The sequence below is a fragment of the Lepisosteus platostomus genome, chromosome 3, assembly GCF_059453375.1.
Source record: "Lepisosteus platostomus isolate fLepPlt1 chromosome 3, fLepPlt1.hap1, whole genome shotgun sequence".
In the NCBI taxonomy this organism is placed as follows: domain Eukaryota; kingdom Metazoa; phylum Chordata; class Actinopteri; order Semionotiformes; family Lepisosteidae; genus Lepisosteus; species Lepisosteus platostomus.
The window spans coordinates 12,410,722-12,436,069 of record NC_142613.1 but is presented as its reverse complement, the minus strand read 5'-3'; the positions used below and the strand labels follow the sequence as shown (position 1 = coordinate 12,436,069).

Below are 25,348 nucleotides of genomic sequence, written 5' to 3'. Positions count from 1 at the left end.
GGTTGGGTTAGAAGCACAGTGCAGGTCTCCTATGCTTCAAAATGAGCTTTCCAGGGGAAACCCATGAGGCAAAGCAGGGGAAGGACCAAGGAAGGATGGGAAGGTTTATGGACCAGGGCTGGTCCAGCCTTAGGCCCAGTTCCACAATTCCCCACTGGTTAACAAGTTTTACCAAACAAGGTGCAGGTACCCTATAACGAGGGACTGCTGAGGCTGGCAACACCTGGGTTGCGTTGCAGAACATCCTGATGGGCCACCCTGATTTCTAAGAAGTCGAAGCTTCCCTGTGTGAAGACTACCAGCACAGCTCTGTCATTTATGGTTATAATCCCTTTCCCCGTTAAATTACACACCAGCCTGTTTAATAGAAATACAAAAATCTAAAAATACAGTACATAATTCTCAGAAGGGAAAGTCAAAACAAACATTTAATCCTTCACTGATAACAGAGGTTTACTCATCAGATAAGGGAATGCAGATGGCTTAGTGACGGTTGATTACAGCTTTAAAGGCAGGTAGTCAGGAAAGCAGTCAACACCAAAACAGGAGAATCTTATTTATCAATTTACGCATTTTTTACTGTTTCTAAGCTCCGCTCACATTGACACATTTACGTTTATTTTTTCATGATGAACACGTCTGCTCAAAGAGAGTTAAAAAGAAGCTCCTGTGCACAGTCCGCTCATAAAGGGAGACTAGTACGTGGTTTTTTTTAATTCTATTATTCTGTTGCTGGAGCCAACAAAGAACATAAATTAAACTTCTGCAGGGTCTTTTTACCTGGACTTTGGAGATTGGTCCATAGACAGCTAGCGTAAGTTACAAAGCACGTACTGCCATCATGGTGATGTTTAACAGAGAATATTACAACATTATAGGGAGGGTTTTGTGCACACGAACAGAACACTGTTTCTCCGAAATTTCGAAACTCTTTTCCAGCTACAACCAAAACCACTGTTACTTCTGAAAGGCAGCTTCTTCCACCTATAATACTTAAAAAAACATATTCTGAAATATTAATGTATCAATTTGCCTGTCATATTATCTATTTATAAAGTGTAATTTTGCTAATTTAAACTAGAGCATGAGCAGCAGTAGGGCCCTATTGACAACAATGATGAAATCAGAGGTGGTGGAGTGCAATTAACATTCTTGTCATCTGGCAGTGAGTGCAGTGTTATTATTTCTGTTATAATTTTTCTAAGGATTTAAGAAAAATTCCTCAGAGAGCATGGGAAGATAATGCACAGAATCTATGAACCTGGAAGGTATTTCCTTGTATGGTCTTCTGCCTCTTCTTTTACATTTAATTTAACTTGAGGCAACAAACTTGTCACTCCACCAGTACCAGCTGATTTCCAGTACTGCTGAAAAGGGCAATGAAACGTTCAGAGTCAGTTGTACAATACTTTCGAAGTCATGGGTGTTTGTCAGTTTTTTTCCCTTCTTTTTGCACTGTAAATGGAATTTCTGTAGGACACAGCACACCTCACACCGAGAATGGACATATTTAGACAAAGAGATTAACAGAAGCCAAAGAGTATTGTAGCATTTCATACTCTTCAGTATTAGACTGTCCCATGACCTCTCTCTTTTTCCTGCTCACTCCTTCCTCTTCCTCCCTTATAAACGCAGGCTGAAGCCCATACTCTCTCTTTCTCCTCGTGTGTGTCCAGCGGATGCCTGTGACTCTCTCTCCCTGCCTTTCCCACTATTCTCCTGCTCCGTGACTAGTGCCCCCCCATCTGTAATGAAAAGGGCAACAATCCTGTATGAGCTTGGCTTGCCTGCTCAGGCCTGTCTTTTCACATCACCTGCACTGGCTATCCCAGAGGTCCTTACTGCTGTTATACCGCTGTAATCGTTGACCACACTAAGTCTGCTGTTTAAGAACAGCGCCCCCCACAGGTTTTGTAAATTCCAGGGTGTCCCTTCAGTTCTAACCTATCCACGCAGGACAGAGTAAATGGCGTCCGAGTCCTGTCCTGGTTTTCTGTATCAGCTCCACCTAGTGGAGAGGGGCTGCGTTGGGTGGGCGAGAGTCGACGTACCATTGGTGATGCCACTTGGTTTACCGTCGTTGGGCAAGTCAGGTGTGTCAGCAGCTTGAGAGGACATCAAGTTGGCAGTGCCAGCTAGGGGGTTAGCGTCTGGGGTGGTAGGGTGTTGGGTCGGGGGGGCAAGGTGGAGGCAAACAGGAGTCGGGAGAGAGGGAGGGGTGAGAGAAAGGAAAAGAGCAAGGGGCCGATTGAGGCAAAGGGGATGAGAAACGAAAAGAAAAAAAAAAGAAAAGGAAATCATGAGCAAACAAAAATTAAGAGGAAACCCAAACAGAAAATGGTGGGCTTGTTTTGTATTACTTCAAGCTGTGAAAAAAGCAGCTAGATTCAAGGGCAGCACTGGGGGTGACTTACTGCTGCTTTGAAAGTTTGTCAGAAAGAAACGTTAAAGAAAAAAAGATTATGAATGGTGACGGATTGATGCATTATTCTGCAACATGTGTTCCTGCTTTACCTCCTTGGGTAGATTCCTTCTCCTGTGGCCAGCAGCGTGATGGCCAGTCCTGCAGTGTGGCAAGCAATACGCAGCCCTGCACAGCGCAGACCCATGTGGGCTAAGGAACAGCATCTCACGAGGACATTAAACTATCTTTTGGACTCAATTTATTCATGCAGGTGAAGCTCTGCCAGAATGAAAACACCTAAAAGCCAACTAGCCTACGTCATGGCAAGTATGGTATGAACTGTTTGTGCTTCCAAAGTGTTGCTGTGTCCTGTGTTATTACCACAATGTCATGGTGAGCATACTGTATCTAATAGTGGAGGTCACAATGAAAAGGCTGGAGAAAGAGCTCAGTTGGAATAGTATATTCTGGTTTGGATGTACCAATCTAAAAGGTACAATGGATAGCTGCCTCAGAGAAGTTAAAAGTCTTCTTATTCTAGGGAAGAAGGAAATATATTAATATCACAACCAGAACATTTTTTTAGATGTATCATATTGGCCACCTGTTCTCTATTCACCCATCTAGCTATTACATTCCAGTTTTTCCATGTACCAATGAAAAATTCCTTGTCTTTGCCCCAACACTCTTTAAAAGAAAATTCAGAGATTTTCCAGAATGAAGGGCACATTTCTCCGGAGTTTAGGTTACCTGAGTTGGTATTTACTTACCTACGCACACAAAAACTGTAGGTGTGGACTGCCCTGTCAAAGCCAGCCACTCTTAAAGCAGCCCTCAATAATTCATTATTCAACATTCCTCCCTGCTGAAGTCCGGGCGAAGATAAGAGTGGGGCTGAATTATCCATGAGCAAAAAAAGACATCCATTTTGGGTTGCTCACTTAGCCTGGGCTCTCAATATTTCATGTCTGGGTCTTTAAATAATGCACACACGCACACACACAAACTGAACAACCTTCTTCCCAGCAGTAAGGGCTCAGAATTGTGGGAATTGACAGACCACAAATCAAAATTGGTTTTGCCTGTAATAGCATAGAAATTGATGAGACCCACTTCATTGATTTACCTGCTTTTGGAAAACTTGTGCAGACTCTTTATGAGCTTAGATGGAAAAAAAAATGTTCACCTCCACTCTTTTCACTCAATTGCTTGCCCGAGTCTTTTCAGTGATCAGCACACACAACAACATCCCCTAACACTGCATCTGTTTACTCCTGTGACCCACAGTTTACAGATCTTCCAATGTTAAAGTGAGTTTCATTCATTTTCACCAGCATCCCATATGGGAACCTTCACATAACTCCTGCAACATGTGCTGGACTAGAGCGGAATGGAGATTTTGGGGGATCACTTGAAAGAGTAGATGGGTTTCTGGCTGATCACAGCTACAAGGATGTCAGGAATGACAATACAATCTGATCAAACCCAACCCTGCAGCATGAGCACTCAATTTAGAGGAGGGGTGTCACCTTCACTGTTATCCACCCACAGCTTCAGGTCAGGACAGAGGCCCAGGTGGATGCCATCATCCCCTTCTCTTCAGTATACTCAATCTACTGGGTGCAGTGCATGTTGTCCAGGAAATGATGACTGAGAAAGAAAACGTCATCAGGACTGTGTATTAAACTCAACTAACCTGATGCTGTATCTGATCCATGTACCTGATAAACCTATTGTGGCATTACGTGAGGGGCGTGCCCAGCGTGGAGGCAGAGCGCTGGTAGCCCTCAGGTTTGTAGTCCCAGCTGTCCTGGCTTCTGCAGTCCTGTAAAGGCACACTGGACACCCCCCGACGGGATGAGAAGGGCCACCCCCGGAAGGGGAAGTTTACACCGACAGTCCCGGAAGGGGATTGCACCCACGTAAGGCGTTTCATTTTCTTTTTGCCTGTCCAATCACGTATTCTCACCGGGGCAGACACACACAAGTTCTTGTTTTGTTTTTGCCTTACGCGCCCTGTTCACCAGACTGTGCCGCTAAACAGGGTAAGTCTAGTCTGGTCGCCGCTGTGCTCGCGGTTCTTTTTTTCCCAGGCTGGTCCCTGTCAAATAGTGCACGCCCAGCTTGGAGGTCACAAGGCACAGCAGTAGTCCTTTCTTTTGGCCTTTTCATTTAATTTTTCACTCCTTTTGTGTTATTTTTGGTCCCTGCTAACCTCACACCCAGGGCGTTGACTTTTTACCGGTGCTCGCTGCAGCTCCTCCCACTCCGCACTGTCACACTGTGACTTTTGGGAATGAATGTTAATCATCTCTCACCAATTACAATGCTGAAATGCAATACTATTCAAATAAACCTTCAATCCTGTTTTGGATATATACTGCATATTGAAAGTCAGCAGCTACAGACAGCTGTTTCGTCTTCATTAGTCAGGCATATCCATCTTTGCAGAAATATGAAATTGTCATTAAACTTGTCAATTTATAGCCATAATTTTAAAAAAGCCACACATTCAAAGTGACCGAACTGACACAGCTGAAAGCATATTCACAGATACATAGGCAGTTGTAGACAGATACCCATATGCTCACTGTCATGAGTGCTGCTTTCCATTCACCTCTTTGCACTGCTACATTGCAGAATATTGACTTATTCTGTATTGAATATGCTTTGCAGAAAAATTTATGCCACACTTAAGAAACACTTACTGTAAGTTGAGTCAAACATAACGCAAAGGGGATTTCTTTGGTTTCTAACCTTTTGACTTTCATTTGCTGAGAACTATAGTTTTCAGGGGTCTCACTTACAGTTCTCACTGCTCTTTGTAGATACAAAAATACGTTCCCCTGGTCAAGTTGTTTGTGTTACATCTACTTTCTCATCCTGACACTCTCTAGTTTGGTTTCAAAACGATTTTGAAGATCCAGGTGAAGTAGCAGTCGACATCATTGGGAAATGCAATAAATGTGGTCATACATCTTGTTAATCTGATGTTCTTCAAATTTCAATGTAATCTTACACTGGTAAAAAATTAATATGCAATATCGTGTTAATCTCCTGTTGTGATGACGCAGAGTGTTGATTCACATGATAATGTCATATTTGCTCTTGTTTCTCTTCAGCAGCCCATAACTTAGATGCGGTGTTGAGTCTCAGCATCCCTCAACACTCCAGCCTCTTTTCAAAGCACAGCACAGCACATGCAAAATCACAGTTTGGAAAACTAACAATAGGCCAAGACTTGAAAGTGGTGGTAATTGGATTATAATATTTTTAAAATGCAGAACAAATAATTACTTATTCTCTTCGCAAACCTAATCTAGATTCAGGAACTGAGACTTAATCTCAACCTCCACTCTCCACCTGCCAGTGAGTAAGTGACAATCTCACATATCCGCACACACCATGTCCCCGCAATCCGGAGAACAAATAATGGAGAGTCTTCCACAGGACAGACACATCACCAAGTAAACTACGGTAAACACCTGTAGACTTAAGTGCCTGGTTGTTAATCAAGAGATTTTTTTTTTTGCACGGTCAACCAGTGATCTTTTGTGCTGAGTTACCACACACCAAATCGCTGGAAGTAATGGCCACTAGCTGGGATACCCAGTCATATCTGACGCATTGTAAAACTGTCACATCCACCAGCAACCACATTCTATCCCGCAAACGACCTCTCTCTAATCAGGCCACAGCTACTGGTAATTCCAGCAAGCGCCAGCGCACTGATCAATTATCCAACCATGACACCATGCTAATGACCACACCCTCTACTTCCAGAGATATTTAAGCCCTCACTACCCTCAGGCCTGCGCTCGGTATTGGCCTCTTTTCTAGGAGCTCCTACCTCACTGTTCAAAGCAGAGATATTCTCTTCCTGACTCGACTTCTGGCCTTCAAAACTTGACCTTTGTCCCTCGACTTCAGTCCAACATCTAGGATAAGTAGCTATCGATCTCCTTTCCCTTTTGCCCTTTTCCCCAGTTCTCCGAAACTTTCAGAACAACACAGAAGGTCCTTCCTCTCTCATCGGCGTATCACTCGCAACAAAAAACCTGGATCAGACTCCACAGTCTCCAGGTTGAGCAGTCACCCAGGAGGCCCACAAAGGTAGTTTTGAAAAGTTCCAAGCCTTCCACAGAAGTACTTCAGTGTCACACCTGTATACGGTCAAGCGCACCTACTTAAGCAGCACCTGTGTGTCGATTCTGCTTTTTGATCAATGCTAAGCCAACACAGAACACTGTCATTAACACAGGGCTACATTAAGTGATGGGCAAGCTAGTAGGCATGTGCCTAGAGCCAAAGTGTTTAGGAAAGGCTCTGTCAGAACTGCTAACTGTTCATGTTTAAAGTTTTAGAAATTATAAGTTTTAAATTTAACTGAATTTATAAGATGTTTCCACATGTTTTGACCTGTTAATGGTTGCCATGGGCTACAAGGAAAACCGCACAATTTGTCGATTAGTTTTGCCCACTTTGCGCTGCCACCAAACAATGTCTCTTTTGAGAGCAGAAAAGAGCAAGAGCACAAAAAAAAAAACAAAGGAGTCTGTACAGAAACATGTTATGATATCTGTGACTGAAAGGGACTAAACAGCAACTAAGTCTATGAAGAAGTAGAGTAAAAAACAGATTTTAGACACAGGTTGATTTTCTTAATATTGTTTGAACATCTAAAATAGCCTTTCAAAGCTATTGCTTTGAAATGCAAAGATTTCAGCAATGGCCTTGTGCAGGCTAGACATGAGGGTCCCAAGCAGACAGAGGTCTTTGGATGTCCAGCTGTACAGTGATCCAGCCGTTTCACTCCAGCGGTTCTGGAGATCAGTCATCTTGTTTGATGGAACATGTGCAAAATTACCTGTGATCAAAAGTGTGTGTCCTTGGATTGTGATGAATTGGTTGAAGAGTTGTCCAGGAGAAAACTAAATGCAAGAGGCCAAATATACAGTATAGTATATCAGCACTGTAAATCATAGTATTTCTGAGTGTTATTACATCAGCATCAAACTAATGGAGGCTGAGGGGAAAGGATAGCTGCTTGTTTTTTCACTGGACACAAACACTATTCTCTCAGAGTCTCACGCTCCCCAAACCGGCGAGGGATCCAGTGCAACACAGGGAGACCTGCCTGGTCCAATAACCTCCCAACTTTCTCTTCCTACCTTTCTTGTCTTTCTTCTCCTCCTCCCCCTCTCCAGCTCCCAGCAGGGTGAAGATGATGCCAGTCTGGGAATTGACCCCCACAGCCGTGACTACCATCCTGCCAGAGCCTTCCATGACATGTGTGCCTGCGATTAAAACACGCAAAGAAAAAGAAAGAAAGAACGAATGAATGAAAGAAACGGGTTCCCTTTATTCTGCATCTTAGCACGATGTGCACGCTTCGACAAAAACTGCAGTGTTTGAACTCGAGATCATGCTGCGGTGCATCAAGACCAGTGTAGAGGACGATTAAAGATTGGCTTGTGTCGATTCACTCCAGTAGCTGCTACGTACTCAGCTCTGTCACTACAGCTGGGATCGAAGATCTATATTCTGTCCTCCATCCTTCCATTTTCTAACTGCTTTATCCAATACAGGGAGCCGGAGCCTATCCCAGCAAGCAACAGGCACAGGGCAGGGTATACCCTGGACAGGACGCCGGTCCATGTATACAGTCTTTTGCCATTGAAAATTAAAACACAAAATACAATGGACAAAAACAAAAGAAAGGTTCTTATCAATCTTTTACCACATGCAGTCACTGTCTTTTGCATATAGTAAGTGTGCTGATTTAACTCATCAGCTATCTTGGGATGGTTTTGCACTTGACAAACGTTGCTTCCAAATAACTGCCAGCAATTCCTGGGATGTAAGATGGGAACAGTACACACAGCAAAATAGTTTCAAACAAATTTTAATTGAAAAAGTAAGGAAGCTTTTTGTACATGGCTAACATATTAGTTGCCTGTCCCTGGACAAGGAATTGTCACGACTGTAGTCCCTCAACCTTAAGGGCGCTCTGGCCCTTTCACTTTGGACATGATTTTGTGCACCTGTCCCCTGTTTCAGCCTGTTTCCAGTCCTCCTTAAAAGCCAGGTGCGGACGTTAATCCGGGCTCTGCATCTGATCTCCGTATCATGCGAGTCCGGGACCTGGAAGCGCCTGACCCCGTAAAGTTTTTATTCTCTGTTCCCGTTCCCCTCCCGCCGGTTCCGACCCGGTTCTAGTTTTTTTCTTGTTTGTTCCCGGATGGACTCCCCGGCTTTGGACTTTGCTTGTGTTTGGATTCCCCCTTTGGATTTCTACTGGATTGTTTGCCCCGGACTCACCCCCCTGGACACCTTTGCACTTTGGACACGCCCCCCCCATATTCATTCCCGATTCCTGCATGGCTTTTCTCCCCAGTGTTTCCTCACTACCCTGGATTGTGTCGTCCGCATAGGGTCTGAAAGAACTGTTCAGTTACAGGAATATAAAGGGTTAGTACTAGTAAAGGTAAACTTGAAGAAGAAGCGGAAGAAACATTTGTGGACTTTTTAGGAAGTGTGCATCACAAATACTCTTCCCACTGCACCTCTAGTTAATCAGTTCTGGAACAGTGGGCATGAGGAAAACAATCTTTGGAGAAAATGCAGAAAGCATTCCACAAAACACATAGTGGATCTTTTTTCTTTTAAGCATGCATGACTGCATACTAGCATCTGTATGCAACAGCCATCTGTTCACTTTGCACAGTCTAATAACTGAAGTGCCCTACTTAGAGAGTTCCTTTTAAAGTGCCAAGCCTACAAAGTGGAAAGTTAAATGAGAGCTGAGATTCACTGAAACTGCAAAGCTGGTGATGACCACGTGTGAGATGCAGGAGAGCAGAAGCAATGGCCTGGAAGAGAACTTTAATTAGGATGGGATTTTTAATTAAAGTAAAAGGAGATCTGATGTGTGAGCGTAATTGGATTGTGTGCCCGAGAGGTAGTCTCAGGGATCTTTCGTCACTAGGACTATCTTACAGAAGAATTACACATGCCAATGAATTAGAGAGGGCCGTGCCATGCCCTTCAAACCAACTGTAAAAAACCCCATGGAACTCTGCATGGTTTTTCTCTTTATTCCCCAGTCAAGATGGTAGCCCAATGGTTTAGATTAGCAATGAAGCCACTCACTGTATGGGTAATGTCGCCTGGGTGACAGCTTACAGACTACAGTACGTGACCACACAGGGCCCCTAAAAACCTTGGAAAAGCTCTGATGATGACTTTTTTGTGACGTGAGTACAACCAGGGTCTCCACTTATGGTTTTCGCATTGATCAGCCACAGAAATGTGAGGCCCATCAAGGTCTCATCTCTTTATTCCAGGTGTCAGTTTTCTTCTATGGCCTTGCCCGTTATTAACTAGGTGCAAAACCTTTCCTGGGAATGCCATCGGACAGCGGTATAATTGCGTTCTCACAAATCAGAGGAGACAAATCCTGTCACAACTGTGGAAGATCGGCTCTACACATCTGCTTTGGCATCTCGACCAGTTGTTCGAGTCAACTGGAGCCAGATAAAACGAAAAGTGTTAGGATTACATTATGCACCGAAACACAGGCCATTTTGTGTCTGTATTTGACCTGTTTGTCACCTTTCAGGTCTTTCAGTCATTTGTCGCTCTTTACATCCTCTTGCTGGGACAGGGCGTAATTTCTTGTTGATGTTCTAACATGGTAGATGACAGTCTCCCATGTTAACACCACACCACGAAGTGGAACTGAGTCTCTGAGTGTAAGAAGCACAGACGCTGGAATGTATTGTATCGCCACAATCAAACAAAGGTTACACATTTAACACGTTTATACTGTATACTGTACCATGGGATTAGATTATCCACCCAAAAACACATTCTCTTAATAAATATTTAACATTATTATTACGTCAGGGATCTCGTTTTGCACCTAATTTGTTGCAAGAAATCATAAACATTTGAAGATGCCAATCAAAGCAGAGACAATACGGAAGACAATATGGAATACAAAAATAACACGGTAATGTGTTTTTCAGTCAAAAATTGTTCAGTCAAAAATGTACAGTATTTGTTAGGACCTACTTAGAGAAAAAGCACAGCATATTCTGAATTAGAGGAAACTACTTTGAAACTTTCTCTGAAAATCTTGGATCAATCAGAAGAGGGGTATCAAACCTGACTCCTGGGGGGTCCAGTGTCTTCTGCTTTTCAGTCTACCTGAGCTCTCGGTTACATACAGAAGTTGTTCTAGTTATTTAGTTAATAGCATAATTGCAGTTCTGTAACAGGGTGATTAATAGGCAACTATACCATCAGGGAAGTGGATGTTTATCTATGTTTGAATCTTATTCTGTACCTTTACTGAAGTGGATATTTTGAGAAACTAACTGTATAAGACATTAAGAAAAAAACACTACTGTATACAAGCACAAGTAAAGAATTAGGTTAATTGTTTCACTGACTGCTGAGGTTGGAACAAAAACCACAAACACCAAGTCTGACATTACTGGATTAGAGTAACAATTCTGTTAAACACAGCCTTCAAAGTACTGTACAATGTACTGTATATTATATACTTCTGTTAATCTTTGAGCTTTTACTTCTACTACTTATACAGTACAGGTCTGCAATGCTGAGATACAGTAACAGCCGATGCCACCTCATTTGTTATGCCACACAGCCCATTAAAATGAATAGGGGACAGCTTATTTATTAAAAAAAGAACCCTGGTGGAATTAGTTTGGTTTGTGCTGGTGTAACAGGGCTCAGTGCACTGGGCCAGTTAGAGAAGTGACATCCCTTCCTCTTAAATCTAGACAATGTAAAACTGTGTCTCTGCAGAGGCCTGTACTTGGCGCGACAGGATTAAATCTCAGCAGGAGCAGGGAGAACCACACTGGTCACACAGGGAAAGACACGCCTCTGAAATTCATATCACTGAGGCTGACGGTCACATTTTTGTCACGATTTCATGTCAAATATATTTTTTTAAAAAGCGTGACCTTGAAATGCTCGTTCTTTTGCAGACAGAGGGATGCCGAGACACACCAAGGGAGTGATACTGGCTTTTCAGTGAGCTGAACCAGACAGCACGCTGCTGAAGACTGCTGCTGAGCAGTGAAGCAAAATGGGTTCTGACTGGAAACCACAGCAAGTGCTGAGACACATGGTAGGAACAACCATTTATAACGGTCTCCTCCAACTCTGTTTGTCAGGGAAGCATGGTGCACACTATCTGATGTGCTGTGTTAAAGCATGATCTTAAAATGCTCTTATCCAAGTCAGTGATTTTCGTATGAAGAGACAGAGTACTCTGCCTGGTGACTGTCCAGCTTAATCAGTCTTACTAAACTCAGCTTCACTGCTTTTACTGTATTTCTCTACAGCAATGCTATAGCATGTCACAACATATACTTTGAATGTTTAGTAAGCTAGACATCTCACTACAGTAAATGGTCCAATACTGCCTATGATCGACTGTATCACAATGGCTATATAAAGTAGTGGGAGGAACAGATAGAGGTCAAATCCCTGCTGAAAACCTGGAAGTGCAGGATTAACATTTTCTTATTCCCATGCAGCCCAAATGGCGATACAGGCAACCCTTCAAGTAGCTCGTGGAGTAAAGCTCGATACGTGCAGGATAAGGCAATCTGAAAAGATTGTGACCGTAAAACAAATGAGCAAATTTTGGAATTAATCTTGGCAAAAAAATCCAGCAAAAGGTGTCAGGTTTTCTGCCTGGAATTTTAGCTCTCTTCGTTTCTTCGCTACCGTCTGCATTATAATCTTAGTTCACAAATTCTATTGTGATCTGCCCAGCCCAGTTTCAAAACTCTGAAAATATTGACTGGTGGAGGAAAAAAGAAATCCCTTCTTTTCTTCTGGGCGTTGACTAGACGTGAAAGCAAGCTGGGAATCTCCGCAGCAGCCTGGATTCTCTGTTTGAAAAAAGGACAAGGCTGAAATCCAATTACCTTTATCTGCTTCAAGGGCCTGCTCAGTAATTTCCTAATATACGGAAGCTGTTGGTTTTTCCCTAGTGAAGGCCCTATGCTACCAGCCACTCCATATAATGACAGCATAATTTTTCAATTATTCAGTGGTTTCTATTTTTAACCTCACACAGAGACAACTTTAACCCCTTCCTCTGATATTTCAAATAAACAGGGTCAGACAAGTGTCTTGACAGAAGCTATTTGGATTGCAGTTCAGATATGCACACGATATAAAATATTATCTACAACTAACTTATTTTTAGCTTAGAACGGTTTCATTTTTAGCTACCGAATAGCTTATATTAACCCAGATCTTCAAAGTGATCTACAAAGTCCATAGGGCACATACTGTAGGACTTTGCAGTTCAGTACAACACAGAAGAAGCACTACTAAAACACAGGCAACAAGCAAAAGTGAAAACAGATAAAAAGAGTGACCAAAATGAAGAAGCCACTTGTTTGTTACTGTGTTCTGATCTTAAGAATTAAAGCGTTATTATGTATTTTTAAGCAGAACATGCTTCTTTATTCACAGTGTTCATTCCAAGTATTGTCAGGCTCAAGATCTGCCGAGCCTCAACACTGTTTGACTTCATGACACAACTGGTGATAAACACAGGATACCTGCCATGTGAGTCATCTGATTACCAGTGTTGCTCATTGGGCTTGCCATCTCTCTCCATTCTTGGTCAACCTCATTACTGCCTGACACCCTCACTCTGACCTCATGAACTGACCTTCAGAGGCCAGCTGAGAGGTTGCGGGTTCAAAACTGCTGTTGTACCCTTGAGCAAGGTTTTCTAACCACTTCATCCAATTCAGGATTGTCAGGGAGCTGGAGCCTATCCCAGCAAGCCCCCGGCACAAGGCAGGTTACACCCTGGACGGGACGCCAGTCCATCTCAGATGTCACACAAATTGCTGCAGTAAAATACCCAGCTGTAGACATGGGTGCAAATGTATGTTCCCCTGGGTAAAAGCGTAAAATAAATGAGTAAATAGTAGTAGATTTATTTTCAGGATCTGCTCACATGTCAAATTCTTGTCCAGCATGTCGCGTTGAGAATAACATCAAGCTTGTGGGAGTACACCTTTATTGTGTGCTCTAGGTCATAGCAAGCAAACTGCTGTGGCTGCTTTGATCTTGCAAAATCAACCTGAGAAACTACGGCCATTTCCTGAACGCATCGCATCCAACTAGGCGTGTACAGAAAAACAGACACCTGTGAATAAACATGAACCAGCTATAAGCAATGGCTGTTCAGGTCCTTGGATCGGGGAGTTAAGTTGTCCTACTGGAAAAGGTCTCTGCTTGACTGCTGGCTCATGCCCTGGCTGATTTGTGGTCTCCTGAGAACGTTGTTTAAACCCTCTGAGTGGCCTTTGTTGGATGAGCATAGCAGTACATATTAATGAACATTTCACCCCAGAATGTGAACAAAGTATCAGTTTAATTAATCACAGTAGAGTCCCAATTATCTGACTTAAATGGGACCAATAGTATGTCAGATAATTGAAAATGTCAGATAATGCGGAAACTGAGTAGACAAATCATAGATTAATGGAAGTGCCGTATAAGTATGAAATCTGGTTTATTAATCTACTGTAAATCAGAGATTTCTCTTGAAGTATCAGACCTTTGATGGGCATGCCCTTATCCCTTTGCTGCGTGAACCACAAGAACAAGGCTTCACTGACCTTTTCAGATTTACATTTCTTCATCGTTTTCCTGTCCCTCAGTCCTTCAGTTGAGGCCCGATCAGAGCACCGCTTTTCTAGCTCATTTCTTTTCCTCTTCCACTCACCAACTGTAACTCGTCCCACACCGAATTCAGATGCAATTTCTTTGCATGGACTCGCCTTTGCTTGGTCTTTTCAACACTTCAAGCTTTTGTTCCATTGAAAGAACTACTTTCTTTCTCTTCGCACTTGTCATGTCTCTCAGATAATAAAATCATACTGTATACACAAGCGCAAACGAACAAGCGAAGCTACATTAATAGCAGTATTCGACACACTGACTGACAAAGCAGCATGGGATTGGGCAAAACATTATCCATGTGCACGCATACAGTACATAGCATATACTGGATGTATATAGCATGTTGATTGCTATGTTGGATAAAACGGAAGGTTGGATAATCGAAGGTCGGATAATCGAGACCGTACTGTACTCTGAATATACTGCAGGTGCTCCACAGTGGTACAGCATGGGCAGCAGAATCTCTTGGCTCAATGCCGGAAGAAATCTAATGAATCGTCCTTACCGGATAGAAGCATCGGATCTTTTTCTGTTGACTTCTTTACGTGGTCTGACTCTCCAGTGAGGGAGCTCTCGTCGATCTTCAGGTCGTTCCCCTGAATCATAATCCCGTCAGTCGGGAGGAGGTCACCTAGATGAAGAGAGAAGCCATGTTATAGTGATGGCGGCACACCTCTCTTTTAAGATGGAGACTCAAAACGTGTGGAACCCAAACACGAGACAGAGTGCAGCAGCAGGATGAAATGTTCTCTGGGTTTCCCCCAGTCTCTCCGGTCTTCATTGTTCTAGATCACACAAGTAAGGATCTCGGACCTCTCTGTATTCTGACAGTTGGAGCTGTCCTTCCATTAAGCATACAATTTCCTAAGCATACAAGTCCCCCGTACCCGTGAACACACCTGGCAACTTTCTAGGTGAAGGCTTTATCAGCCTCAAGTTTTTCCACTGGCTTCTCAGAAGATGGTAAGATTCCTAAAAATGCTCAAAATAGCTTCAAAGAGTTCACCTTAAGAAGGTGACAGTAAAAGCATGGGAAAAGACATACAGACAAGGCATTAATGCAAATTCACAGAATATTATAGCTTGGCTATAGGTTATGAGTAGGTACAACAGCAGTGGTCTCTGCTAGTCTTTTCTATACTGCCTCAGAACACCCTCATACAGCCTCTGATCTTACGTATCATTTATATATATGACCTTTCTTGGCATACAACAAAATCCAGAAACATTTAGACTAGAATGGAACTGGAAAAGAAAAAAAAAGATAACCGAAATGGAAGTTACAAAGGGAACAAAGACCAAGGGAGAACCAAAGAGGAAAACAAGACAAATGATCTGATAACAAGAGCCGATACCTAAATGATACACAGAGAGTGTCAGAATCACATTAGACAAGATAGAAGCTGCCGCATTTGCAGGAAATGGTGATGTTCCTGGAAATCACAGAAACACAGCTAACTGAAAAAGAAGGAGAGGGGTGTAACTTCAGCGGATAAACTATGTTCCGGAGACACAGGAAAGACAGGACAGGGGTGGAGCAAATGGAGTAGAACTTTGTATCAGAAAGAGTATTCAGGCTCAGGAAGCTAAGTTAGAATCAGGAATCTCTGAATCTATGGGGATCAGGAATTAAAAAAAAAACATTCCAGAAGAAGATACAGTATCTTCTAAGAAACAACCAAAAGCCCTGGATCAGTTACCTACTCACTAAAAAATGAGCTAGATGGGCTGAATGGTCTCCTCTCAGTTGATTTCTTTCTTTTGCTTGTAAGTATTCTTTTAGGTACTGTAATGTTTACAAGGGCACTTTTTATAATCTGCCTTGACATGCCAGCTCTTTCCAAGTTCACTTCATATCCTCCTTATCCTCACAGATTCCCCTACACCAGGGGTGTCAGACACAATTCCTGCAGGGCCCTGTGTCTTCTGGTTTGTGTTTCACTTCAGCTCTCTGACACACTAATTATTTAATTAACAGCATCATTGTTAATACTTCTAACCAGACTTTAAGGTGCTTTAGAGGTCACTGTACTTTTACAGAAGTGCATGATTGCAGCACCCAACAGTAAATGACCTTAAGAAACCTTTATATGTCTAATTAGGAAAATAATTAGACTAATTGTTTAACTGACTGCTCTGGTTGGACCAAGCACGAGAAAACACCAGACCCTTCAGGAATTGATCCAGTCCTACACCTCTTTCTTCTTTGCTAACTTGCTTTCTTGTGCTAGCGTTCCTGTGCTAAGATCAGGAAGGGAAATGACATGATGAGGGCCGTGGCGCTCACCGTATTTGACCTGGGCGATGTCTCCCACCACCATCTCAGCCACAGGGATCTGGATGACGATGCTATTCCGGATGACGCAGAATTTCTGCTCCTGCTCGATGCGGCTCTGGAGGCCCCTGAACTGCTTCTCTTTGCTCCAGTCGTTGAAGGCTGTCACCAGGACGACGCAGATCACCGACAGCAAGATGGCCGCCCCCTCGATCCAGCCTGCTTCTGCCTCCCCCTCGTCTTCTCCCGTAGACACATTGCCACAAGCTGCAGAGAGAGGTGTGTGTGGGGGGGTGGGGTGGGGAGGGACGAAACGCTTGCTTTTTTATTGAACACATTTCCAATTGTTCAGCTACAAAGGCTTCTGTTCAACATCAAATTTTGGAGCAATACAAAAATACAAATGTACTTCTACACAGTGCCACTGCTACCAAGACATCCCAGAATGCTGTACTGTACAGGATGCAGATCAAGACATTTTAGCCTGTGGGATGTGAAGCACTCCACTGAAAAACTGATTGCATGAAAGCGCATTCAGAAACAGAAATGGTCAAATTTAGACTTCGTACAATACAGTTTCAGCATCATTACTCCAGAAGGCACTGGCCTTGTGCCCTCTTTGATTAAAACTGCATCCTGCAGGTGCGGTAGACAGTTAACTAACCCATAAACTACTTTCATATGCTATTGAGGGCCTCTAAAATCAAGCAATCTAAAGTGAGCTCATGGCCTCTGTGGAGCTTTTCTGACTTTCATTCCACTGTTCTGGAATGAGTCAACGAGCTGCTTCATTTTGACTAAAAATGATCATTTTAGCACTGATAATTTCAGGGTCCCTCTACAGTGGTTCTGCAGGCCCTGTGCTTGTGATGAACACTACACAGTACTCCTGCAGTCATTTTGTAAAGGAATCGTACAGTATGACCTGGCCCAACAGACAAGGAGAAGAAACAGAAAAATCACACAGTGATATTGTGGAAACAAACATCTTCCAGGAAACCTCTCAATGGCAGAGGGGGGAGTCCCAGGCAGAGTACATTTTGATACAATACGAAATCATTTCAATAATCGCAAATAATTGAGATTGAAACTGGAATCGCTGGGGCAGGAACACATTTCAATCCTGAGAGAAAGAAATCTGCACTGAACTGTGTGTGTCTCTTAAAGAAAACAGGATGTCACTCTATTAACATGAAGGTAGAAAAAACAATACCAAAATATCACAGAGAAAAGTCAATCAAGTCTGTTTTTCACTGCAGACAGAACGCACTCCAGAAATCCCTTGATGCTGCCTGTCTTGAAGTTTGCTCCTGAGCTTGATCAGTTTTGTGCCCCTCTTGCTAGTCTCATTATTCCTTTTGTCCAAAATACATAATCTTGCTTCACTGCTGCTTCTGGACTATAATAGTGTCCTTGGTTTTCACTACTTACTGTTTGCTAGTTTACCTGCTTTCGAAGTTGTAATCAGACATAATTAAACCATCTGCACTCCCTATCTCATGTAACAGTATCTATTTATAGCCTAAGCAGCTGAACCGTTTTTGCGACACAGCTTCAACAGATACATTTTTCACTTTGCCTCGTGCCTGTTACGAAAACCCTTGCAATTATGCAAGAAATTCCCTGTGATAAGGCTAATAGGAATCAATTAATAAAACATAAGATTGCAAATTTGGTAAAAAAAAGACTATCCTGTTAAAACCTGAATCAGGTGCCTTTTGTTCCATTCGACTAATTCAAGGTTCAAATGGAGAAGAAGCAAAATATGATTATCAGCTTTCTGTTAGTTAGCTAGTTAATAAACCCCCATCAGACTAAAATCTGTTACTGTAAAGGGAATCAGATTAACAAAAAACAGGAAAACGGCCCTTAATGGCCCCAATAATGTGTCGAAGTACGGTATATCAATATCATCCATGAAACACAAATAAGATAATAGAAAACAATATTATTCTTATTATAACAGAAAACCTCGGATGGGCTTAAAGCATTTGTCAAAACAATATCTCAAAGCTGTTGCTTTCAGCTTTCAAAATCATGCTGGGAATTTCATGAACAACCTTAATCACAGTCTCCTTCACCTTCCCAGCCCTTCTGATCTGTGACATTCCGTTAGTTCTGTTTAGTCCACCTCTTTACAGAAACTCACAGATCCATCAGCAATTTCACTGTGCCAGGAGTTTGGCACAACATTCACCCCCTGAGGTACAACACAAGGTGAAGCCCTTTGCGCTACCTGGGGCTCGCTTAGTAGGTTAAACAGAACCATGGCCTGTGGTGTCAGGAGCTGTGCAGCTTTTCGGGGGACTCTGTGAAACTGTGATGCCTACCATCGCTCTCCTCTCCGGGGGGCTGATAGAAAGAGAGACCCAGGGAGATGATGGCCGCGATCTCCAGGATGATGAGCGTCACGTCCTGCAGGGCCTCCCACACTAACTGCAGGAACGTCTTGGCCTTCTTGGGAGGGATGAAGTTCTGACCATACACCTGCCTCCTCTTTTCCAGATCCACAGGGTTGTCCAAGAGACCTGCAGACCAAGAAAGAGGACCGAGGCGGGCAGGGAGCGGCAAGGAGGTGGGAAGAGAGGAGGGAGGCAGCATGGAGGGGATCGATGAGGAAAATGATGGATGTGGAATTAGTGGTGGGGAATTCAGTGGTCAAAGGTGGTCAGAGAGGCCAACAGCATTGGCGATCAGAGAAGGAGAAAGTAGGAATAAGGCCAAAGCAAGGCCAGGTAAAACATTGGGAATGAGATGGGGTTTTGGAATGGGAAAAAGGAGGGGAAGAGCAGTGGGGATCGGTAGAAGAGACACAGAGACAAAAAAAGGAGAAAAAAATAGTCAGGCATTACAATTTGTCTGTGCCTAGTGCTGAGCCCTCAGCAACAGATGTTAGCACATTTGCATTTAAATACAGAAATTACCAAAGAGCATAAAAGGTCTGAATGAAAATTAGAGATAAGAGACAAGTTTACAATATCAAGTGCTGAGAAGAATTATCGCACCAAGAAAAAACACACTTTATACAAGGATCCACCTGAAGATCTTCTTTTGAAATAATTCAACCCATTCTCTGAGATTTGGAATGGCATTCTTATTCTAGGATACTACTTAGATTTGGGATCTGAGAAATACAGGTCAATAAAGGAAGACTTGGCTCGATATTCCACGTTTAATGCAGCCGAAAAAGTTTCTCATCAAGTTAGCAGCTCATGCTATTGGACCTGCTGGGTGATATTTCCCTCAGAACGACCCTGGTATTCTTTACTCCTTGTGGTTTTTTTACTTTTGGCGTATGATGCAGCCGATTCAATGACTGCACTGTGTCGATACAGGGGTGGAAGAGACGAGAACATGTGCCCGCGGAGATGTTGGTTTGACAGGCTGAGCCAGGCGCTGTTACAGCAAGTGCAGATGGCCCTGCCACTCGCGCCACAGTCTTCATCTCACACCTTCGCTATCGGGCGCCGGGCACAGATGGTCCCGGCTTGGCAGTGGTAGCAGGCCTGTCTTTCCTGGCGCCACCTTCCTTTTTCCTCGCCATTCCTCTGCTCGTTATCCAAGGCAGCAGGTGAGGTGACATCAGGGGGTAGGGAACTTTATCCCCTAGGCTGGGCTGAGAAAGGTCTTCCTGCTCCACCTCCTCATTCTGGGATAGCAGTGTATAACACAGCATCATTTCTCCTCATCCTCGCAGGACTCGAGCCAACAGTAGTCCAGTTCAATGATTGTGCAACAGACAACATCTTGCTTGGACACTGCTAAGCATCTACCCATCCCTCCATTTTGTAACTGCTTCATCCACTTTGGGGTCATGGGGGAGCTTAAGCCTATCCTAGCTATAATAAGCAACAGATGCTGAGCAGGACACACCCTGGACATGATGTCAGTCAATCACAGGGCACCACACATTCACACCAGGGCCAATTTTCCCAGAAGCCAGTATAGCACTGGACTATGGGAGGAAACCCACACGAACAGGGGGAGAACATCCAAGCTCCACACAGACAGCACCCTAGAAATTAAACCCAGGTTTGGAAATTGAACCCAGGGCCCCAGCTCTGCAAGGCATTGTTACTCTGTCCTTTTGTTATGCCACTTTTTCCTTTGCCAACACCCCTTGTATCAGATGCACTCTCCTCTAGATCAGGCCACTTTTTAAATAAATTATTTAACTTTGGGAAAATTTTGATTGCCGGGTGGTTCAATGTGAACCACTGTAAACTATATCAGGAGTCAGCCTTTACAGCGCATTAGCAATTCAGCAGTTTCCCTTGTGTTTTAGCTGTGACATTTACGAGAATGGATCGATGAAGAATTTTTTTATAATAGCTGGTACAATAGGTGATACAAAAGCATATATGTAAACTTTCAGAACTTCTTTAATCGAAGACACAATTCAGCACTGCAAACAGCTTTGATCAATGTTTTCCTGACCAGTCTCTTCCTGTCAAACAGCAATTCAGATTTTGCTCAAACCAGCCACTGGTTGATTTCCATATAGAATCAACTTTGCATCGCATTTAAGACTGGTACCTTTCAAAGGCTCCAAGTGGACTAATTAGTGCACTCAAGAAGAAGGTGCTCTTCGTTTTCAGGCTCTCAACAGCAAAATGGCCTTTGGAATTGAACTCAGTGCTCAATGTGTGCTCATTGAAGTCTGCAGCAAGTGTGACACACAATCCTCTGAATGGAACTGAAAGAACTCCTCCTGCACCCATAACCTTTTAAACCAGATACTGTACAGGTCCCTGTGCATTCTGCAAAACAGGTTGCTTCTAAAGAGCCTTCCTCGCCCAACGTGCATTTTTACAGATGAACTGTCTGCAAGCTAAGAGCTAATGCATGCTCGGCTGTCTGGCCTAATCTCATTTAGAGGGATGTAATTGGAAGCTTAAGCTTATAAGTAAAATGATATGGAGCTCTTTCAGTCCAGCAAACACAAGTGTTTTCCCAGACAAACTGGGAGCTGGGAGGTCCATCCTGCGATAATGTACCTTGATTTTGTTCTGCTAGTTGTCATGTACTGTAGGTACACTTCTTTGACAGCTCATTATCACAAGGAAGATTAGACCAAGTACAAATACACCGTATAAAGAGACCTGAGGGGTAAGGGTGCTCTGACAACTGCTGTCGTGCCAGTTACCACAGTTATTCTGCTTTCACGTCTCACTCCAAAGAGGGAGCAAGAGGAGGTTATTGGCTCGGGAGCCAGTGCCAGCACCAAGGCTCGAACCGGCAACCTTCACCATACAAGTCAAACACCAGACCAGCTTGGAGGCCTTTCGGCCCCAGTGCGCCAGCTGTTTGCCGAGAGCTCTTTGAGAAGACCTCATTAAGACGGCACGCTCAGCGAACAAGCCGCCACACCACGCTTTTGGCACACACCCACACCAACGCTCGCACGGAGACATGCCTCCTGTTCCCTTTTCGGCCACAGAACCGCCAACTTAACACATGTTCCAAAAGACCAGAGTGCCAGGTCAAGTGGCAGCACAGCACACAAGCATGGTAAAACGCTCTCAAGCCAGCAGAGGGGAAAGGGCGAGCCTGTGTAAAAGCCATGCTGCGAGATGCATCCAAACCATTATTGCGTTATTCCTATTGAGCTCTTTGGCGAGGGCTTAGGATGACACTGAAGTTGTAAACACTCAAAAGCTTAAGAGCAGCTGCAAGAATCTGCATTAAGTAATCAGCTCTGTGGGAAGGAATGAAAGAAAGTGATTCACTTGGAAAGGGAGGAAAGGATTTCTTCACACATGCATGCTGAAGAGCTCAAGGGTACAGTGCAGGGAACAGAGATGCCTTTAGATTCTCCTTTTTAACTGCTCCACTTTAACCTTGTCATAGCTTTTTAGCAATACTGGCAAAAATAATTTGTTTCTCCCTGATTGCGCAAAACTGCACTGAGAATGCTGTGTGATCTGAATGATCTCTAGCTCCAGCTGACAGAGACCCTGTATTGGACTAAGTGGTTACTTATAGCAGAAGGATGAGTGACTGAATCAAAGAAGGCAACAGGAAGGTATAAAAATGGGTTTTGAAACTTGGTCCCAGGAGATCATTCTTGTATTACCCCCCAAAAAAAAAACATATAGATATATCTTCAGTAGATCCATGTCAGGGTATACAAGCAGAAAAATGTAGGTAAAATTGAAAGAGGAAGTGAGTACCGATCTGGGAAATATCTTTATTATATGTGCACCGCTAAGTCACTCACTCAGAGATCAGCTGCAAGGGAATGTCAAAGACAAAGAGGACCTGGGGGCGCCTGGGTAACAAATCTATATAAAAGAAGCAGCTCAGCAAATTGACTACAACAATGATATGAGGAATACATCACAACAGTGCTGGGCCAACCACAAATAGTTACAATTGAGATGATTATGAAAACAGCGCTTGGTGAGCAGAAGTAGTAGGCACTGAGGGGGGCATGAGACACCACAGTGGTATGATGGCTACCCGCAGATGGAAGTGTGAAACTGGATTCCCCGTTTCTTCCAGATCGACATTTTGCAATTTATGTTCCTGCTTGCTGATTTCTTCCGTGTTATGCCAAAAGGGAAGAAAAAAAACACATCATCATCTGTGGGTGGCACCAGTGGGGCAGTGGTTAGCATTGCTGCCTCGTAATGTTGGGGTCCTGGGTTCAATTCCTGGGGTGCTATCTGTGTGGAGTTTGCATGTTCTCCCTGTGTTCATGGGAGTTTCCTCGGGGTGCTCTGGGTTGTCTTCTGGGGAAAACTGACCCTGGTGGTTCTGTGTATGAGTGCCTAGGATGAACTGGCATCCTGTCCAGGGTGTACCCTGCCTTGTACCCGTTGCTTGCCTGGATAGGCTCCAGATGCTTTGCAACCATGAACTGGGTAAAGTGAAGTGTTTGTCCTATTTCAATTTCATTGACATTTACTGTGGCTGTTAGAAAATGGATGGCTGAATCTTTGTCTGTTTCGATTGCTTGGGGCCTTTCTTTTTGTCTCGGTTTCAAGCCGCTGTGTTAAGTGGAGGTGGAAGCTGGAGGCACACCGGTCCCTCATCACAAGGGGGCGACTGTCAGGCCGGCTCGCGGACAGCCGCAGAGGCAGCTTGAGAGAGAGGAGCCGGGGGGGGGGGTACTAGGACGGAGTGTTCTGGGCGCTCAGAAGGCTCGCTGGTAACTTACAGCTCTGAAGGGAAGAGAAGCAGGTGAGGGCTGCATTGCAGCAAGCTGAGGGGAAAGAGGCACAAATCTGCAGTTTCACATCCATACTTCAGCTCCCCGCTCCCATTTATCATTCATGAGAGAGTAGGCTGAAAGTACAGCACGCACACACACACACACACACACACACACACACACACACACACACACACACACACACACACACACACACACACACACACACACACACACACACACACACACACACACACACACACACACACACAGGATCAGCTTCTGAGACGGCAGCTGTGATATTCCGGGATACGCTGTAAGTTGGCCTAGCCTGCTGCTCCCTTAGCTGGGTCTTTACCACTAGAACTCAACCCCAGAATGTCATTGGCGGCTTCTGAAGATTCTCCACCAACCCAGAGCTTTGACAAGACCACGGCCAGACGGCAAAGCATTGTCAGTCTCCACCTGACCTGAGGCGCATGGTTTTGTTTAGTGTGAAAATGACACTGCTTTCACATTCACTTCTGGGTTGTGCGACAAACAATCCAAATTCCAAGCAGTGCTTTAAACCAGCAGTACAACAGATGTGGCTCTTTTGTATTGTTAGCCACAGCTTGTGGCGTGCGGACAAAAAGAACAGTGGAGTGTGTAACTACGTCACCCACTGAGCTCCAATGTGAATACAAGTATAGCGCTGCACACCTGTTTGGTGCTGATCATGAAAGCACTGCAGAGCACCTCAGGTCACAGATGGGTCATGCTACATAGTGCTCTGCCAGTGGGGATCAGAACAAAGGATGCTCATCACGTGTGTGTTTGATTGTGGAGAAATAAAAAAACACCATTTCAAATACATATCATCACCACGCCAAATAGAGGCCCTGTAGAGAAATACTAAATCCTGTTTTATACTGTAGAATATGTGTTTCTAAACAAAGTCAATTGATCTCTGCTTTAATACAAACATTTCTTAACAAAAAAGCATCCTTTCATGTCGACCATCATTCCATACATGGACAGAATCCTGACAGGCAAAGTTTAGTAAAGCTTTAAAATTTATTTGTTCCTACAGATAGGGCAATAAGTATGATTGGCCGGGGGTGCTTTTCTCCTAATCCTACCTTATTTCTACCATTCTGATCACTTATTATTTCATCCCACTTCAGAGTCTATTTGAGATAGCACATCTCACAAGAATTGGGTTTGCAAGAACACATGCAAAATAAACAATTCCTCAAAATATAAAAAAACAATGGCCATCCTTTCTTTACTAAAACAGTAGCTTTGTTTTTCATTTTGTAATCACTGCAATTATTTTCTGTATGAATGTTTTGCTGTGAGCTAACTTCTAATCAACCTGATATTAAAAAAGCAGGGCTCTAGGCCGCATGCATGTGTTCTCGGAAACATGCATTTCTTCCACGTTTCTGCTTCTTTTTAATTTGCATGCCTACAGTGTAAACAGCAAAGATCAAACAACATCAGGGCCTGGTGCAGCTTTCTCCAGAAGCACTGCCACCACACAGGCAGCTACAGTACAGTGCTCCCTTTTCCACTGCAACCTCCAGAAACCCCACCCACCCAATTCCATTTGAACTGACTGCCCTCTGGGAACTCGGTGCTACCAGCTGGCCAATAACTTAACCCAGATTCACACAGACAAAGTGTGGCGTGGAAGATCTGTGATCTTAAATATGAAGGCACCAAAAACCCAGATCCGCTCCTGCTCTATGAATCAGCCGCTGTTGCATGAACGTGA

At 43.7% G+C, this 25,348-nt stretch overlaps 1 protein-coding gene and 1 long non-coding RNA gene across 7 annotated transcripts in view; one reads left to right on the top strand and one right to left on the bottom strand.

The window, feature by feature from the left end:
• The window catches only part of atp2b3b (ATPase plasma membrane Ca2+ transporting 3b), a 134,051-nt gene that overhangs the window by 46,915 nt on the left and 61,788 nt on the right, over positions 1–25,348 (bottom strand). For 4 of the 6 annotated variants that reach the window (XM_088627049.1, XM_088627050.1, XM_088627052.1 and 1 more), the window contains exons 3-6: positions 18,764–18,961; positions 16,446–16,700; positions 14,664–14,789; positions 7,576–7,701 (exon numbers count right to left, since the gene is read on the bottom strand). In XM_088627049.1, the coding sequence (XP_088483175.1) occupies positions 7,576–7,701; positions 14,664–14,789; positions 16,446–16,700; positions 18,764–18,961 (705 nt within the window). Of the gene's footprint in view, positions 1–2,051; positions 2,151–7,575; positions 7,702–14,663; positions 14,790–16,445; positions 16,701–18,763; positions 18,962–25,348 lie in introns of all 6 variants that reach the window. The other 2 variants (XM_088627047.1, XM_088627051.1) reach the window with 1 other exon arrangement.
• Positions 11,384–23,747, top strand: LOC148674409 (uncharacterized). Its single transcript, XR_015935567.1, has 3 exons — positions 11,384–11,567; positions 16,485–16,712; positions 18,939–23,747. It is a non-coding gene; the product is annotated as an uncharacterized LOC148674409 (long non-coding RNA).